The sequence below is a fragment of the Mauremys reevesii genome, linkage group 3 (genome assembly GCF_016161935.1).
Source record: "Mauremys reevesii isolate NIE-2019 linkage group 3, ASM1616193v1, whole genome shotgun sequence".
NCBI classification, from domain to species: Eukaryota; Metazoa; Chordata; order Testudines; family Geoemydidae; genus Mauremys; species Mauremys reevesii.
This window is the reverse complement of record NC_052625.1, coordinates 55,140,034-55,159,048: the sequence shown is the minus strand read 5'-3', so window position 1 is coordinate 55,159,048 and position 19,015 is coordinate 55,140,034. Positions and strand designations below refer to the sequence as shown.

General features: G+C 42.5%; 1 protein-coding gene across 1 annotated transcript in view; it reads left to right on the top strand.

Moving 5' to 3' along the window:
* PARP1 (poly(ADP-ribose) polymerase 1) overlaps positions 1-19,015 on the top strand; it is a 54,760-nt gene that overhangs the window by 32,821 nt on the left and 2,924 nt on the right. Inside the window, exons 11-21 of the mRNA XM_039532049.1 lie at positions 181-249; positions 2,277-2,409; positions 5,029-5,224; positions 6,710-6,838; positions 11,389-11,472; positions 14,088-14,210; positions 15,284-15,412; positions 15,931-16,029; positions 16,717-16,869; positions 17,262-17,389; positions 17,769-17,830. Coding sequence (XP_039387983.1) covers positions 181-249; positions 2,277-2,409; positions 5,029-5,224; positions 6,710-6,838; positions 11,389-11,472; positions 14,088-14,210; positions 15,284-15,412; positions 15,931-16,029; positions 16,717-16,869; positions 17,262-17,389; positions 17,769-17,830 — 1,305 coding nt within the window. The remainder of the gene's footprint in view (positions 1-180; positions 250-2,276; positions 2,410-5,028; positions 5,225-6,709; positions 6,839-11,388; positions 11,473-14,087; positions 14,211-15,283; positions 15,413-15,930; positions 16,030-16,716; positions 16,870-17,261; positions 17,390-17,768; positions 17,831-19,015) is intronic.

Sequence of the window (19,015 nt, the reverse complement as noted above, 5' to 3'; positions counted from 1 at the left end):
TAACGTTGCTTTAAAAGAGCAGTGTGTTTTATACAGGTGGAACCTGTTAGTGTGAATCCAGACAGGATGAAAACTACTCTCATGCTTTTAAAGAACTTGAGCATTTATTCAAGGAGAGTTCTTCAGACAATCCTGTTTTATCAGATTAAAAATTTAAGGTCTTCCCATCTCTTTCTTCAGGAACCAGCAAGTCTGAAAAGAAAATGAAGTTAACAGTTAAAGGAGGAGCAGCAGTGGATCCTGATTCAGGTGAGTGCAGAAAACCAGCTGTGCCTCCAACCATCCTAGCCAGAGTCTGATCAGTTTGAATCCATGCGTTCACATAGCACTCCCTGTCAGTACCCAGCCCTAACCCGGGGAAGCTAATGATCCAACCAGTGGACCAAATTCTATGTTTTAAATTCTTCTCTGCAGATGAACCATGATAGCCCAAACCTGAGACACGAGTGCTCTTTGGTTCCCATTGAGGTACCTAGGAGTTGTGGATTCTCAGCAGCTTTCACCCTGCCTCATAGAAGAAACGTTTGCTTGGTGAAATGTTAAATGCGGGTGGTCATCTTGCATATGCATAGAGATAACAATGGCTTTTCCATTGTCTCCATGCATAAGAACGGCCATAATGGGTCAGACCAAAGGTCCATCTAGCCCAGTATCCTGTCTTTTTACAGTGACCAATGCCAGGTGCTCTAGAGGGAATGAACAGAACAGGGTTCTTTTTTTGAACCCTGTTATAGTCATGGCCTTCACAACATCCTCTGGCAAGGAATTCCACAGGTTGACTGTGTGTTAAACCTGCTGCCCATTAATTTCATTTGGTGACCCCTAGTTTTGTGTTATGAGAAGGAGTAAATAACACTTCCTTATTTACTTTCTCCACGACAGTCATGATTTTATAGACCTCTATCATATTCCCCCTTAGTCGTCTCTTTTCCAAGCTGAAAAGTCCCAGTCTTATTAATCTCCTCTCATATGGAAGCTGTTCCATACCCCTCATAATTTTTTGTTGCCCTTTTCTGAACCTTCTCCAATTCCAATATATATTTTTTGAGATGGGGTGACCACAACTGCACACAGTATTCAAGATGTGGGTGTGTGATGGGGTGTTGACTCCCCACTGCTGGCGCCTCCCGCTGGTTGCTCTGGGAATTAGCTCTTGTCAGCTGCGGAACGCCCTCTGCATGTGGTGTCTCGCCCATCATCTGCTCTTCTGGTTTGGGACCCACGTTGCTCCCCGCTCGGCGGCGTCCTCTTCAGGACACTGCCCTCAGGCAGTGCCCATTACTCCACTCTCACCCCTTGGGGGAGGGGGGGTGAAATATAACGGCAGTCCTTCAGCTCGCACCTGCCTCAGTGGCCAACCACAACCCCAAAGTCTATCCCCTCATTTCAGGAGGAGGTTGCAGTCTGTCTCGGCCCCACTCCTCTGTGGACAGGTGCAGTGCAAGGGGGGAATGGGGATACCCAGGCCCACCCGCTACTTTGGGTCCCGACCCAGGGACCCTCTAGCGGCAGCCTCTCTCTGCCCTCCTTCACTCCCCTCTTGTCCGCCTATCTTCCCTGGGCTGCTTCCCCTTTGGCCCCGTGCACATTCTTGACCCTTTTTAGCAGGGGCCGCAGCCTGGCAGTTAACTGGGCTGGGGCTCTCCTCTGCTCCCCCAAGCCTGCCCAGCACTGCTTTGTCCAAGGTGCTACCTCCTTACCTCAGGAGCCAGTCCTCCTCCCTTTGCTAGTCAGGGAGAGATTGCCTTCTCTCTTGCTAGGCAGCCTCTATATAGGGCCCAGCCCGGTCCTGATTGGCTGCTGGCCTGCACAGCCTCTCTGGCCTGTTCCAGACCTTTTTTTCAGGGCGTGAGGCAGCCGCCCCAGCACAGGGTGTACCACGGATTTATATAGAGGCAATATATTTTCTGTCTTATTATTTATCCTTTTTCTTAATGATTCCCAACATTCTGTTTGCTTTTTTGACTGCCTCTGCACATTGAGTGGATGTTTTCAGAGAACTAGCCACAGTGACTCCAAGATCTCTGTCTTGAGTGGTAACAGTTAATTTAGATCCCATCATTTTATATGGGATTATGTTTTCCAATGTGCATTACTTTGCACTTATCACCACTGAATTTCATCTGCCATTTTGTTGTCCAGTCACCCAGTTTTGTGCCCGTGTGTGTCTTAACATCTCTTGGTTAAGTCTGCATACACAAAATTAGTATGAATAAGGAAAGGAGATACAAAATGACTACCTCACCCTGGCTCTAATTCACTACCTTTCTTCATAGGTTTGGAGGACTCTGCTCATGTCTTTGAAAAGAGTGGTAAAATCTTCAGTGCCACGCTCGGCCTGGTAGATATTGTCAGAGGAACCAATTCCTATTACAAACTGCAGCTACTGGAGGATGACAGAGAGATCAGGTGGGTTTAATTTCTCATGGAAATGCGGGGGGGTTTACAGTACTTTTTTTTTTTTTTTTTTTTACAAATGCCAAATATAAATAGAAATGTCTTCATGACGACTTAAAAAAAATTCTGTGATGTTGTTTTGTTCTGTATGGAAAAGTTCCTTTGTAGTTCTGGAAACCCAAACACAGCAACATCGCGTAAGCACATGAGAACATGGAAGTGAAACTGACCAACCTAGTTTCATTTTTGCCGAACGGAGTGAGTTGAAAAAAGTAAACCTACAGGATGAAATGGAAATTAGGAATTGATAAGCACCTGAGCAAGTCTGGTTTGTGCTCAATTCCACTGATAGTGAAAACATCTCAGATTGAGCAGTTGAGGTTTTTTAGATATAGAATTAGGGTTAATTAAATGATGTACCACCCAAACTATAATGTCCTGGGACCGGTGACTCAGCTTTCAAGAGCAGCAAGGCAGGATTTGGCACGAGTGTGCCCATTTTAATTTTGGGACATTGTTTATGAAGAGATGTGCAGGTTGCATTTTTTCCCTCTAACTCCTGTTTGGTATAAGCTGACTGCAAAGCCGGTGGAGGCTAGCTCAGTTTCAGACTGCTCCACAGCTATGTAAGCATATAGAAACCAGTACCCTGAGGCTTGGCAAGGTGCATGGAAAAGGGCCAGGAAGCATCATGCCCAGTCTCTGCCAAGCATACATCAGAATTGCTACTTCACCTATTAAATTGCCTTGTTTCTCTCCTTTTATGGTCAGACCCTTTGGATCCTTTGTCTGTGCAGTCACAAGAGTTGAGGCTGTCTCTTCCTTCTCCCTCCCAACTCCCAAGAGCCACCAGAATTTCTCTGAATAACCGTCTCCTCTGGTTCCACTATAGACCAGTTCAGCCTTGATGTAAGCAGGCACAACTCTGACTCTCTCAAATGGAAGTTGAACCCACTTACAGTGCTGCTGCTATGACACACTTAATGAGTAGCGGTGAAATCTGACATTTGTAGCCGTGCCCCTATGTTTTTGAGTGTGATATAAAGTTGGGCATTGATAACAAAAAAAGCACTGAAATCCTAATTAATTTTACTCTGCAGTATTGGCGTCTTTAGCCCGCAGTAGAGCCCAGACATGTTAGTTGCTTGCAAGATAGAGGCTGGTCCCTTTCCCAAAGACATGTAATGTAAAACGTCAGATGAATAAAGGGTGGGGAGAAAGGGATACAGCACACAAGCAAAGCAATCCGACTAATGTATCAATATTAAAGGTTTTCTGGTGTGTAGGAGGGAGGACTGGATGGCACAGGTGACTAGTGATAGACTATAGAGCTGAACTAGCAGACTAGAGAGGAGGTTCACGTTGGTAGTGAGCAAAAGGTGTTCTACCATTTGCTGTTGTTGGGTGTCAATGATGAAGTATGGTTAGTTTCAATTCAGGTCCCATAGGTAGGGCCCTACCATATTCACCGCCATGAAAAACATGTCGCAGACCGTGAAATCAGATCTCCCCCATTAAATCTAGTTATTGTAGGGGAGGGGCACGGCTGGGGGCACCCCAGCTGGGGTCTCCTACTGTGCACCAGGCTCTAGCTGCTAGTCCCAGCAGGGCTGGGGCAGGACGGGATTTCTTCCCCGTACGGCCGCACTCCCAAGAGAGACCAGACCTACCTCCAGGTACCTCCCTCAGCTTCAGGAAGCTCCGCAGCTGTGCTGCCTTTAGTTCCCAGATCTGAAGGCAGCGCAGAAGTGAGGGTGGAAATGCCGCGAACCCCCTACAACTGCTCTACGACCCCCTTTTGGGTCAGGACCCCCACAGTTACAACACCGTGAAATTTCAGATATACACATCTGAAACCATGAAACAGACTATTTTAAAAATCCCACAACCCTGAAATTAACCAAAATGGACCATGAATTTAGTAGGGCCCTACCCATAGATCAAGTGCCAGCATCCCAGCCGCAATGGACACCAGGTGGCAACTTTGTTGGCGTCTCCTGAGATTGCAAAGGGTTGCCTGGCTCTCTGCCATAGGCTTGTCTATACACAGAAGCGGCTCTATTTTAACTATACCAATATTGCTAAAGCAGTACAACCCTCCTAGTGTGGACACCGTTATACCAGTACAAAGGCTCATTTGTAATATAACCGTGTACCCCTTTGATTATTTCAGTAAAAAACACCCCCAACTGAAATAGTGAAATTAATACAAAAAACTGCATTAGACCAGGCCTTGGAGAAGGTCTCGCCAAGTCAGAGTTGAAGCATGATGATAGGACAGTAAAGGAAAGCTTTCGCTGCTACCCTCACTTTTGCCTCCAGAGCTGTTAATTTAGTGGCCTTCAGTATTACATTCACACATCAAATTCAATATTGGTGCCTATATAGTGTGCACACCTTTCTGTGGCAGCCACTTTTTGGTAGCTCTAGGCATTGATGTATAAAAACTTGTCCCATTATTTGTGTGTAGTCATTCCAAAAGTAGAGAGCCTTCCATTGAATATGATAATGCAGATGGATGATTCTGATACTATGCTTATATCCGTGCAGTCTTTATTGTGGGATCAGATTCATTTAGAACTGAGATCCAGAGATCCTACTGTCCCCTTTTCCTGTTTTGTTTGCTTCTAGGTATTGGGTTTTCAGATCTTGGGGTCGTGTTGGCACTGTGATTGGGAGTAATAAACTGGAGCAGATGCCATCTAAAGATGATGCCATTGAGCACTTCTTGAATTTGTATGAAGAGAAAACGGGCAACTCCTGGCATTCCAAGAACTTCACTAAATATCCAAAAAAATTCTACCCCCTGGAAATAGACTATGGACAGGTAACTCCCTAATATTCCTGTGCTGGGAAGATAATTCTTTCTTACACAAAGGAAAATGCTTATCCTGCACTATCTTATTTGCTTTCTGAATGCATTTGTTCAACAAAAGGATAAGGTGCAGGAATCTGGATATTTTGCATTAGGCAGAGTGCTAAAGTGCTCTATGCAATGCAAGTGTAAGATGATACTGTGCCTACCCCAAGTGGCTTACCATGTAGATCAGGTGCAAACAACAGTGCATTTAAATAGATAACTAGTCATGTTAGAAAAGTGTTTAAACTAAAGTTAGCTCAGATGCCTTTGAGTTGACAGTGTGTGCCCACTTTTGGGACCTCTCAATTGGGGAAGTTAAAAGGAATTTGAAAAGTTGTCATTTAAAATAAGTCAAAAGTAGTTTCATGTACTGCCTGGGTCCCCGAGTCCCATGCCAGTTGTACATCACAATCTCATTTTCCTATTGGTAAGAAAGTACTTCTCTCCCCTACCGCTGTGTGAGTGACCCATACAAACAGAGGAAACACTAAAACTGGCTCTTCCCCAGAGTTCTGTCAAATGCATATACTGAACAGACCAAAAAAGAGACATCAGCTATTGCAGAAGAGAGCTGTTTAAATAGTAAAACAAGAATTCTCCCTCTTCTGACCCCTGAGAACGTCTGTGAGTTTACTTAAAGGGATATCCTCAACTTGAATCATACTTCTGAGCGTTTTTTAAACCTACAGTTGTTGAACATAGCCCCTAAGATAACAGTAACAAAGCTAGAAAATATTTTCTAATTTTTATCACATATTCATATGGCCAAATTGTTGGATGTCAACTGAAATGTTAGAATATAAAAATATGTAGCTTTAGCAAAGTAGTCTGCATTAATTCAGAATGTTACACTGATGAGCTGGTAATAAAATTACAACCTCAATGCACAATGAACTCTGTTTTGAAGTACAAGGTAGATGCTTTATTGATCAGGCTACAGCATCTTTGATCTATATCCAGAAGAACACACAAATAGTATTGTGGTCAACAGATAACTACTGGATTGTTCCATGAATAGAAAAATTTACAATAGAAATGTATTGAAAATTATTAGTACAGGCTGTGAAGTTCAAACAAAGCACAGTCTCCTAGTTCAGACCAAGATCTACATACATGCTAAGTATTGTTGAAAAAGAAAATCTATTTAATATTGCTTTGGGTGAAGCAGCAAAATACAAGTGTGAAGATGAAAAATATGTTCTTCTAAATTTAACTTGCATTTACATGGAGCACCTCTTGAAATCACATATGTCAAGTTAACAATTATTCAGTTTTTTTTAATACAGACTTAATGACCCATTGCTTTGTATTCTCAGAGCAATACCCCACATTTCCCACCAAATTCAGGCATGTGTACAATAGTGTGCCCTCTCTAACTTGGCTTTGAGTTGTTACCATGACAATCAATACATTTCCCTTATCCCTTGGCATGTTTGTATTTACTCTTTCTAGGATGAAGAAGCTGTGAGGAAACTGACAGTGAGTGCTGGGACCAAGTCAAAACTTCCTAAGCCAGTCCAGGACCTTATTAAGATGATCTTTGATGTGGAGAGCATGAAGAAAGCCATGGTGGAATTTGAGGTACTTGCACTTTTATTTAATGTTGCTTGTTTCTAGTCACTCCTTCCCACTAGACACGATAGTTATGCTGGCAGTAGCAGGCCGTTCGCACTGTGGATTTGATCCAGCACTGTCAATGGGAATCATTCATTGACTTTGGAGGACATTGAATCAGGCCCTACGATAAAGGGGGTGGTGGGGGGGGAATGTCTAACCAGCCTTTATCACTAGTTTAAAAAAAAACCCCATACATGACACTTCAATCATAACTATACAAATGTCATCTTGGCACATCTCTTTCATTAGTGATGTCTATATTGAATGTTCTCAGCTTGTAAATCTAAAGGAGACTTTTCTGTCTGTTCATCCTGTAAGCTCAACCTGGGATCAGGAAAATCATTCTGTATTCCTCTGTGTTATGCACATCATCACCATTAGTAGAGGTTTTGGAATCTTAACTCAGATGGCCACTGATACATGAGGCAAGAAAACACCCTTCTGGGTCTGCAGCCCTGACACAAGTAAAACTATTATTAGTAAATTTAAATAACAGAGACCCTGGAGGAGCACAGAAAGCTGATATGTGCATTAAGGTGATGTTTTGATAAAGCCTATTTTCTACTCTCAGCCATGTTAAGTGCCAGATTCTTGTGTAATGTTTTTAAGGCTTGTGCTACACTACGAAGTTAGGTTGACATAAGACAGCTTATATCAACCTAACTATATCAGTGTCTACACTACAGTCTTGCTCGCGCCGATGTAAGTTACCCTAATACACCGACATAATAACCCCACCTCCACAAGAGGGGTAGGCCTTATGTCAGTGTAGTTAGGGCAACGCAGTGTCTGTGTACACTGCATTCCTTACATTGGCTGTGAAATTGACAAGAAAGCTGGCTCCTGGCTCCCGAGCCGGGCTGCTGCAATCCAGGCTCCCCACTTCCTGCTGGGAGCCCTGCTGTCTCTGGGGTCCCGACTCTCCCCCCCCCCCCCCCGGAACATGGCAGCTGACTGGATTCTGGGTGTGGATTTCCCCACCAGAGGCGAGAGACCCCAGGAGGCTGCTCTCCAGCTGATGGGAGGCAAGAAGCCCCAAGCGGCTAGCCCCCTGCTCCCGACTGGGAGCTGCGCAGACCTGAAAGCCTTGGCTCTCAGCCGCCGCCTGCCCTCCTCCTCGCCCCCTTCCCCACTCCCCAAGATGCTTGCCACAAACAGAAGGAGGGTAGTAATTACTGTGGTGGCTGTATGTTGACCTAACATAGGTCAATTTAAGATTGTAGAGTAGACATGTGGTCAGTGGCTCACCGCTCTTTCAGCTGAGGAAAAATCGCTGTGATTCACCCTTCTTCCCATGTCTTTAGAATAACATATAGCTATGAATCCAAACAGGTGGGGCTAAGAATGGTCTGGTAGTGCCTGCCTAAGGCCCTACTTAACTTCCAATATTGCGGAAATTGCGGATTCCTCAATATTAGGCTTCCACTGCAGTTTGAGAGTGGGAGCCCCGTTCTGTGCAAGACTGACAGTGGGGGCCCCGGGGCAGCCCACAGTGGAAAATCACGGAAAAATAATAATGGGCTTTATTACCGCAAATAAGGTCCATTATTACTTTTCCGCAATTTTCCATGGCTTGTCCACAACTCAGCCACTATTTTTTGATGATCATCGCACAGTTGTAGGGACATATGCCTGCCTCGCTCCGTGCATATAAATATGTGTACTAACTTTCATTTGCAGTCTCCAAATCTATTTTTAATGCTGTGGGTGAACTGCTGCATGTCAGGGCATCTGTAATGTTAAACAACTTTTCTCTCTTGCTTTCTTTGGTCAGCCTATAAAGGTACTTTAATTTACCTAGCATAAAATTGCATATTGAAAGAAGTGTTGCATGCTCTCTGTGACATACAGTTTAATTTGCACACCACCTTTTCTACAGCTACACTTCAGTTTGTCATGTGCAGTGAAAATGCTGTATACCTGAAGTCCTTTTAATGTGCAAGCACATTCTGAAGCATCTGTGATAGGAGATTTTCCTGTATATTCTGTGGCTTTTGAAAGCAGATTTTGGATTAAAGCTTCTGAAATAAGTGCTAATGATTCTCCATTTCCAGTACTGTCTAGATCATCTGGAGAAAATTAGCTCCATTGGACCCATGCTAATTTGTGCCATCTGAGGATCTGTATGGCCCCTAGAGCTTGAATGGAGACTTGCTCTTCCTATTAGATTCTGGCTTCATTATTATCCCATGCTTGGGAGCAGCAGCTCTTTCCAATGAGGGAAGAATATTTGCCTCTGCTAGGGAGCCAAAAAACTGTGTGCAGTCTCCCCAAGGGGTTTATTAGGTCCTTTCATCTGCCTGATTTATGTGCTTTTATCTACTGCACCGTATCCAGGCACTCCCAATGTGTGTAGATAGCTTTGGCAGCTTCAGGCTTTTTGCCGTTAGACTTGCTGTGATATAAAGGATCATTTTCATGATGGGGGTGACCTGAAGACTCTCTTCAGCTTTCTGATTCTGTAAAGACTTCCCCTCACTTAACCCTGTACCAGTCCTGTTACAATTGCCTTGTAGTAAACACCTGCTAGGTGGACTAGCACCTGAACTACCCTAGTACTGTCCATTCTCATTCCTGGCTGGAAACCCTGACATTGAGCACTGGGGCGAAGTACTACATTACCCCTTCGCAAAGCATTGGTGTATGCTGCTGGTACTCTATGTGCCTGCAGCTTCTGTGTTCTTTTGTTGTCGTGTTCCACCTGGTGCATGTGACTGTACTGGAGGTGATTCTGACAATATACCTGATGCATTTGGCAGCAGCAAAGTGACTATATTATTGATCTAGAACTGATCCTTCATGATCTTTGTGCTGTTTTGTCCAAAGTTAAACAGATCAGATCCATGTTGCTTTGCAGCTTAAAATCATAGTTTTACATCTCGTTCGCTACTCTACTTCCTATATAGCAGTTGGAGATTACCACTCCACCCTGGTAATGCTAAGTGACTTGAAGAATGGGCTTCCAGCACTTCAGCCCAGACCTGGTCTCTTGGGAGGCTACATAACAATCTAATAGATCTTGCTGTTAGGGAATGTGTATTGGTCTAGGCAGTGGCTAGCCTAAATTGTCATCACTGAGAATGTTTTGTCTGGTTATGACTATCTTTGTCTTATTTCTCCTGAAAGTGCATGTGTCCCTCTACATGAATGTCCCCAAGATATCGTAAGTTGCGCTCTGTCATATCTGAGGCTGTGACCTCTATCTCTCAGTCCAGCTTGGTTTTTCTTTATAGCTGGATTTCATCAGTTATAGATGCAGCAGGAGGGGGAAGCAAATCTCTGTACCATGATACAAGGTGCAAATTACTTCAGCACTTGGGTGGCAAGGCTCACTGGTTCAGAAGAGAATCTCAAGTTCCTTTGCAGAAGGGGTGTGCATGTGTAGCTGAGAATTTTAACTTAAATTTAATGAATAAAATAGAATTTATCCAACAGTAAATGATTTGTGGAGTTTCCTAGAGGGTTCTGCCATTGAATCCTGTTTGGAACCAGCCGCTCTACAGTTTTCCTCTCTGGGATGAGGGTTTTGGACTTGGTGCCTGTCAGTGCTCTAACTACACAAATAGTACTGACCTGACAAGCTGAGGGGTGTTCTGTGAGGACTGCTAATGTCCATAGAGCATATCCATAACCTCTTGTAAAACATTCAGTTAAAATGGAGCTTTGTTAAATGCTGCTGCATACTTCTTCATTACAAAGCTGGTGTATGAAAAGGTCTAGATTTAAGCTGTAACTCCCAAGCTCCAGCTGTTCAAAACTGTGCTACCAGACCAGAGAGATCTGGGAAGGTCTTGAGAGGTGAACCACTAGAAGAATTAAGATCTGGGGGGTTTAATTAGTTTGCCCAAAATGTGGGGAGGATGAGATAGGTGGGGGTGCCAGGCAACATCTATTTCTAAAACAAATTAGTAAATAAAATGTAGAAAACAGAAGCATAACTTGTACTGTGAGATTACGCTTTTAGTTAACATGTGCCTTGATGGGGCACTCTGTACGCAAAATACAGAATACAACTTCCTCATGCTTTACTCTGCAGTTTACAGGTGCCAAGTGCAAGTGCTGAAAATGGAGTATGCTTGGACTGTTACTGCAGTCAAAATACTGGGCACATTATGTGCTCTCCTGAAGGATATTTTATTCTGTTCAAACTGCCCTTTATATTGGTTTCTCCAGCAGCAGACCTAATTGTAAAAGGTCATGAATGCTTATGGCATTAGGTAAATATTAAACCTTATACTGAAACACTTATTTTGTTCAGCCCAAGTACTGCACATGATCTTAAATTACAGACATAATTTTGTCTCATTGGGAGATAACTTGTACATGTTCTGGCTGCACTGCTCTATTCATTCTTCAGCCCGTGCAGATAAATGCCAGCTCTGAACTGTTTTAATTTTTATATAATATATTCTGTCTGGAGACTCAGATCTTTCTGGTGGCCAGATGAGAGGAACTATGGAGGTTTCATTGTAATGGAGTCATGTTTTAATTGCTTCAACAAATCTCCTTGCTAGATTGACCTCCAGAAGATGCCACTGGGAAAGCTGAGCAAGAGGCAGATCCAGAGTGCATACTCCATCCTTAATGAGGTTCAGCAGGTAAGAACATAAGAATGGTGGTACTGGGTCAGACCAAAGGTCCATCCAGCCCAGTATCCTGACTACCGACAGTGGCCAATGCCAGGTGCCCCAGAGGGAGTGAACCTAACAGGTAATGATCAAGTGATCTTTCTCCTGCCATCCATCTCCATCCTCTGACAAACAGAGACTAGGGACACCATTCCTTACCCGTCCTGGCTAATAGCCATTAATGGACTTAACCTCCATGAATTTATCCAGTTCTTTTTTAAACCCTGTTATAGCCCTAGCCTCCACAACCTCCTCAGGCAAGGAGTTCCACAGGTTGAATGCACTGTGTGAAGAAGAACTTCCTTTTATTTGTTTTAAACCTGCTGTCCATTAATTTCATTTGGCAGCCCCTAGTTCTTATGGGAACAAGTAAATAACTTTTCCTTATTCACTTTCTCCACATCACTCATGATTTTATATACCTCCGTCATATCCCTCCATAGTCTCTTTTCCAAGCTGAAAAGTCCTAACCTCTTTAATCTCTCCTCATATGGGACCCATTCCAAACCCCTAATCATTTTAGTTGCCCTTCTCTGAACCTTTCTAATGCCAATATATCTTTTTTGAGATGAGGAGACCACATCTGTACGCAGTATTCAAATTGTAGGCGTACCCTGGATTTATATAAGGGCAATAAGATATTCTTTGTCTTATTCTCTATCCCCTTTTTAATGATTCCTAACATCCTGTTTGCTTTTTTGACCGCTGCTGCACACTGTGTGGATGTCTTCAGAGAACTATCCACAATGACTCCAAGATCTTTTTCCTGATTAGTTGTAGCTAAATTAGCTCCCATCATATTGTATGTATAGTTGGGGTTATTTTTTCCAATGTGCATTACTTTACATGTATCCATATAAAATTTCATTTGCCATTTTGTTGCCCAATCACTTAGTTTTGTGAGATCTTTTCAAGTTCTTCACGGTCTGCTTTGGTCTTAACTATCTTGAGCAGCTTAATATTGTCTATAAACTTTGGCACCTCACTTTTTACACCTTTCTCCAGATCAGGTGAGCAAGAAACAGACTTTACAACCAGCAAGGGAATTCAGAAGTCATTCTGGGCTCAGAACACGATTCCTTGCTGCATTTGTACTTTATAGAGGTTACACTTGTTTTGATCAACTAAAAGTTAATGGAGGAAGGGTACATACTTTAGGTTGCAGTAAAGGGGCTGCTTCATTCTTTTTGAATTAACCCGTTGCTGAGGACACTATTACTATTAATCACACCATCTGTAACTGAGGCTGTCTACACTTAAAATGCTATGGTGACAGCTGCAGTGCTTCAGTGTAGACACTCACTGCTGCAACGGGAGGGGTTCTTCCATCATTGTAGGTAATCCAGTTCCCCAAGAGGCAGTAGCTAGGTCAACAGAAGAATTTTTTTGTCTACCTTTTGCTGCCTATTTAGGATTAGGATTAGGTCAGCATAGATACATCTCAGGTGTGCATTTTTCACACACGTGAGACACAGCTTTGCCAATGTAACTTTCCAGTGCAGACCAGCCCTAAGAGGACATATAATTACTTCAGAGTTGTAGTGTAAAAAGACCTAAGTTGTTCTTTAGGAAGAACAGCATTTTAAACATGTGGTAGGAGGAGTATGTAAAGTTAAGTGTGGTCTATGCTTAAAACTTAGGTCACCATAGTTACAGCGCTTGGGGTATAAAAAATCCACTCTCCTGAGCACCATATCTATGCTGACCTAACCCCTGCTGTAGATGCAGCTAGGTTGACAGAAGAATGCCTCTGTCGACCTAATTGCAGTGTCTCAGGGAAGTGGAGTTCCTACAGCAATAGAAAAACCCCTTCCATCACCATTGTCTGTGTCTACACTACAGGGTTACAAGAGGCATAGCTGTGATGCCGTAGCTATGCCGCTGTAGCACCCTTGGTGTAGATATTGCCTAAGACAGGACCAAATCCACTGCTGCTGGTGTAAATGGGGAATTAATCATTACTTCTGTTCACTGCATTCCAAGATGAGGTTCTAAGCTGGAAGGGGAGTGTGTTTGCTTAATGATATATTTAGACATGCTGTACTGCTCATCTGTTCTGGGTGCTATAAAGCACTGTTGCTCATGATTTGGAGCATTCCAAGGATCGCTAGTCAATATTGTCCAGAGAGCTCACAAAAGTCCTCTGTATGGTACCTAAAAGAGGCATGCAGAGGGGCACTTCCAGACTTAATGTAAATGCACATCAGCTGCATGCGCAACAAAATAACTCCACTGTTCTCTAGTTCACTCTGAGCATGTCTGTGCTTACTGTTTTATTGTCGTTTGTTTTGGTGTACCAGAACCTCAGGTTTTTTTCGAACAAGCTTATTCCTTTATAAGTTGTTCCTTTACTGGAAAATGATTGTATTTCTGTAGGTATTTTGAGTTGGAACATGGAAAGTGATTTAACAGGACTGTCCCTTTATTCATTTAAGTGGGTTTCAACATTAAAATCACTTTGGTTGTGTTTCTATGTCCTTGTATTGGTAATGTTTCTTTTTATTAGTCTTTCAAAACAAGTACCTTGAGTGCATCTGTTGTTGCATAGAACTTTCCCAGAATTCATTTCTCCTCTTCTCATTTAGGCAGTTTCTGATGGTGGCAGTGATTCTCAGATACTGGATCTCTCCAATCGCTTCTATACTCTGATACCTCATGACTTTGGGATGAAGAAACCACCTCTCTTAAATAACCTAGAACATATCCAGGTATTAATGAAACTTATGATATTTATTGTGGAAAGCAGCTCTGGCACCTGATATTCAAATGTAGAAGGTTTGCATTTTGTTAAGTGTGAATGAGGAAACACCTTCTAGGAATTTAACTAGGTCAACTTAAAAGTGACCATTGCTTCATCGTTTGGGACAGAACTGTTCGCAATCCTATTTGACACTGCAAGGCTGTGACTATTATAGTGTAGCTTTGTGTTTAAGTATGTAGGCTTCTTTCTATGCTGTTTAAGTTAGCTTAGCTGTTACCCAGAAATGTCTGAAGAATTGTCCCCTGTGCTTTGCATAGCAAAGGCTGAACTAGCTCTTAATCATCACTTCACAGGCTTTGTGGCTTATATACAGCTACAGAGATTCTGGGCCAAATTCCTCCTCAGTATAAGTTGGGCTAACTTTAGGTTTTCAGGCTTGAAAATGCTAGCCTGACTCCCGCACATACTCTGTTGCATATCTTTGCTAAAGGATCTACTGATATAAAGTTTTAAAGTAGCAAAACTGAATGGAAAGGGGAAAAATTAGGGGATTTGTTTTTAGCTTTGTGAAAGCGGAGAAGAAGGTCAAGCAGGTCTTAATGTAGGTTCTACACAATCCTCATGGATACTGAGCTGCTTTTGACATCACAGCCCGGGATCCACTTCTCTGAGAAATTGCTTCTCTCTCCATGACCCTCCGCAGAAGATGAATGAAGTCTGCCAGCTTGCTTGAGCTCTCTGTTCTGGAGCTTAAACTCTCCATAGCTGGCAGCAGAACAGGAGAGGGCATCTGAAATCTGCACCGTCCTTTGGAGCCTGGGATGGTTTGCTTAAAGAGAAGTGTCAGATCTGTTTGCCCAGCTGCTCTATTGATTTTATAATAGGGATAGGTGGGTTTTTCTTAACAGGAATGTTCTATAGATAGCTTTATTGATGCGAGCCACTCAAGTGTTGTGGCCGTGGTGCACAGACATTTATAAATATCTCGGCATTAACATGCTCATAGCAACTGCAGGACAAGGTTTTAAGGCTATAAAGACTTTCCTATGGGAATAAAAATAACCTCTTCAAATTATCCAGGCCAAAGTGCAGATGTTAGACAACCTGCTTGATATTGAGGTCGCTTACAGCCTTCTCAGAGGTGGAAATGAAGATGGGGATAAAGACCCAATTGACATCAACTACGAAAAGCTCAAAACTAACATTAAGGTAAATGAAATAGAATAGTAGACTGTGGTCAGTGACTGTGAATATGAACTTGGCATCCATTCGTATGGAGTATAACAAATGAATAAGGCACTGCTGGTAAACTAAAAATACAGCTTTCCACTCTAGCAGGGAACAAATCATGCCCATGTTGAGCTCCCAGTATACTATTATATATGCCTGTATTCACTCCACCATTTGTACAAAAATAGTCTCTTAATTCTAATGCCCTGTTTGTGTCCCTGAAGGGTGGAATGGGGGAAAGCCCATATATCGCGGTCTCTCCAAAGCCTCCAATAACAGTTTGTCACCCTTCAACTCACATAGAGATGATTCTTTGATTTTGGCCAAAAAACAACTCATGATGCCCAAGGCATGTCTGTCCTAGTGATAAATAAGAGATTTAATGGGGGGAGCTACCAACTGCAGGATGAATTTTTCAGTCCCCAAAATGACCTAACAGGATTACATTAATCTGCATTTTTAAAAGAAACCATTTGTGTTCTGCTCTTTCCTCCCAGGTTATTGATAAAGATTCAGAAGAAGCCAAGATCATAAAGCAGTATGTGAAGAATACACATGCCTCTACCCACAATGCATATGATCTAAAAGTTGTGGATGTAAGTTTTGAAGGGGTGGGGAGTTCGGTGTGTAAAATTGGTTTATACACCTTTGCTTTCTTCAGTGTCGCTTTTGTGTGTTGAATAACTACTGAGCTTCTGTTACAGAAAGTACTTGTTACATGACTGAATACAATAAAATCTCAAGGCAAGGAGCTGGGGAGGAATTGGCAAATCTGAGTTTTAAGACATTTGTTGCTGTCAAGATGTTTTTATTTTCATTTGTCTCTTAATAAATCCAGGGGGAAAAATCACTTTGGCCTAAGAGAAACCTGGAAAATTTCAACCCCAAAGGAGAATTATTCAGAAAGTTGTGAGCAAGTAAAAATTAGAGGGGGGGGGTGAGGAACAGAGGTGGTGCTAGCCCACCCAGAGCCCTACGAAGGAATATTTTGGTTCCCCTTTTCCCCCAACACATACTAAAAAAGCAAATGGGGGCCCCCTTGAGTCTGCTTATGCCTAGCGCCAGCACTTAGGGGAAATAACTTATAATGAAATGTCCTGGTGTAACCTTTGCTATAGATAATTGGCAGCTGGAGTTAGATTATGCCAGTATGAAGTTTGCTTCTCTTAGTATGTTAACTTTCCTAGCACAGATTAACCCATTTTTAAGATCAGACCATCTTGCCATGCACCAATTAACTATGAGATTTTTGTTTTCCTTTCTCCCTCTTTAAAATGATAAAGATCTTCAAGATTGAACGTGAAGGAGAAAATCAGCGTTACAAACCGTTCAGACAGCTTCATAATCGCCAGCTGCTCTGGCATGGCTCCCGCACTACCAACTTTGCTGGCATCTTCTCACAGGGTCTCCGAATAGCTCCACCTGAAGCTCCTGTGGTATGTTAAATGCTACTTGTTAAACGAGTGCATAAAAATAATTGTTGTGCCACTCATCATGTTCCTCTTGATACCTTTTTCCCCCTCCGTCCATCTGGTCTCCTGTGGCCGCTTTTGGTAAGAGCCTAAAGAAGAGAATGTCTAGATAAGGAGGGGCCAGATGACCTTTGTGAACACGTAATGCTATTCAAGCTGTCCAGAAAGAATGGTTGCTGAGCAACATGTCTATAAGTTTGCCAGTAAGTTACACCTCAGACAGTGCTTGGGGGTTGTTTTGTAGCATTACTCTTCTAGTTAATACAGAGAGAATTCCAGGCAGATGGTTTCAACATCAACTTGGTCTTTGAAGCTGGGATTTTATTTTGATAACCTTTTTCCTTTCCCACCCCCAGACTGGTTACATGTTCGGTAAAGGTATCTATTTTGCGGACATGGTGTCCAAGAGTGCCAACTACTGTCACACATCTCAGACTGACCCAATAGGCTTAATCTTACTGGGAGAGGTTGCCCTTGGAAACATGTAAGTAACTTGTATGTTATTAACTGGCTCAGAGTTGTAGAAGGTAGCACCTAAGCCTCAAACCTCTTCATCCAAGTGACAATGAGAAGCTGTTGCAGTTTGCTTGGAAATCATTAAAAGCTTTCTTAAATCAGGACAATTTTGGAAACTCCTGAAATAAGTGAATAATTTGAGTAAAATTTGTGCTGCAATTAGAGAATATTGCCTTAAAAAGAAACAGCATTAATAGTAACTATAAAAAGGAAGGAGAAACCACAGCTGTCTTCTAAAGGCATAGTATGTAAAATAACTTCATAGCTATGTAACTAAATGTCTTTTATTTTTCACTAAGAAAGTTTTCTTAAACTCCTCCAGAAATGTTCTTCTTTCTGCTTTCTAGGCATGAGCTAAAGAATGCTTCCCACATAACTAAGTTGCCCAAAGGAAAACACAGTGTCAAAGGTAAAGCTTAGTTGAGAAATTATCAGGGTGACGATAACTGTAACAAGCTTTGCTGCTTCATCCCATGACAGCTTTTGCTTCGTGAAAAGAATAGTCTAGTCTTGTGCTATGGCGGTATCTTTAAAAAGGATTGGATAACGTTACCTTCAATAATGTATTTATGTATTTTCATGTGGGATGGGGGAGGGACTCTTGTTTCATGCTTCATAGTGTGTTAGCTGGCTGTTTTAAGGTTCAGGCAGGAATTTTTCCCCAAGTGTAGCACTGAACAATAAAGTAGGTGTGTTTGGGGGGGCTTTGTACTTGCCTCTGAAGTATCTGGTATTGGGCATTGCTGGAGGTAGGATATTACTTGATAAACCAATAGTGTAAAGGATTTTGAATAACACTTTCAAAATGTCTTTAATATTCAGGGAATAAATAGCTGTTTTTGTCTGTTGCTGATAAAAGCTGGAATTGGAACGTTTGCTGTTCTTACAATGCTACTTAAAAAAAAAATTAAAAAAAGTTCCTGTTTTCTGGGGGATTTATAGAGGGAATTAATAAATTTTGAGAATTATCCGCCCAGAGTTGGGGGAATAGTAACATTTGACAAATGCCCCTGATTAAACAAAGGGCATCACGTTGATCTGAAAGGCATCTTTGATCTTTAAGATATAAACTCTAGTAAAGATCTGACTTAAGTATCCATTTAGGTATACAGTACATTAGGCCCCAAATAAACTGTATGTCAAGGAGGAGCTTATACAGGAGAACAGGAATTAGTTCATTATTTTAATTTCATTTAAATTTTACAGTCTAAATGTACTCTGTATTGGGAATGGTGTGTGAGAACTGGAAAGTGAATATAGTCTGTACACTGTCAGTGTCACTTTTAAGATCTCTTGGGATATAAATCTGTAGCTTACAGCAGTGGTTCTCAACCAGGGCTCTGGGGCCCTCTAGAGGGCCGTGAGCAGGTTTCAGGGGGACCACCAAGTATGGCCACTAGGGCCTGGGGCAGAAAGCCAGAGTCCTGCCACATGGGACTGAAGCCCATCACCCAGGGCTGAAGCCAAAGCCTGAGCAGTTTAGCTTCGTAGTGCCCCATGGTGTGGGGCCTCAGACAGTTGCCCTGCTTGCTACCCGTAATGCTGGCCTAAGTATTATATGCAGAAAAACAATTATTGTGGCACAGCTGGGCCA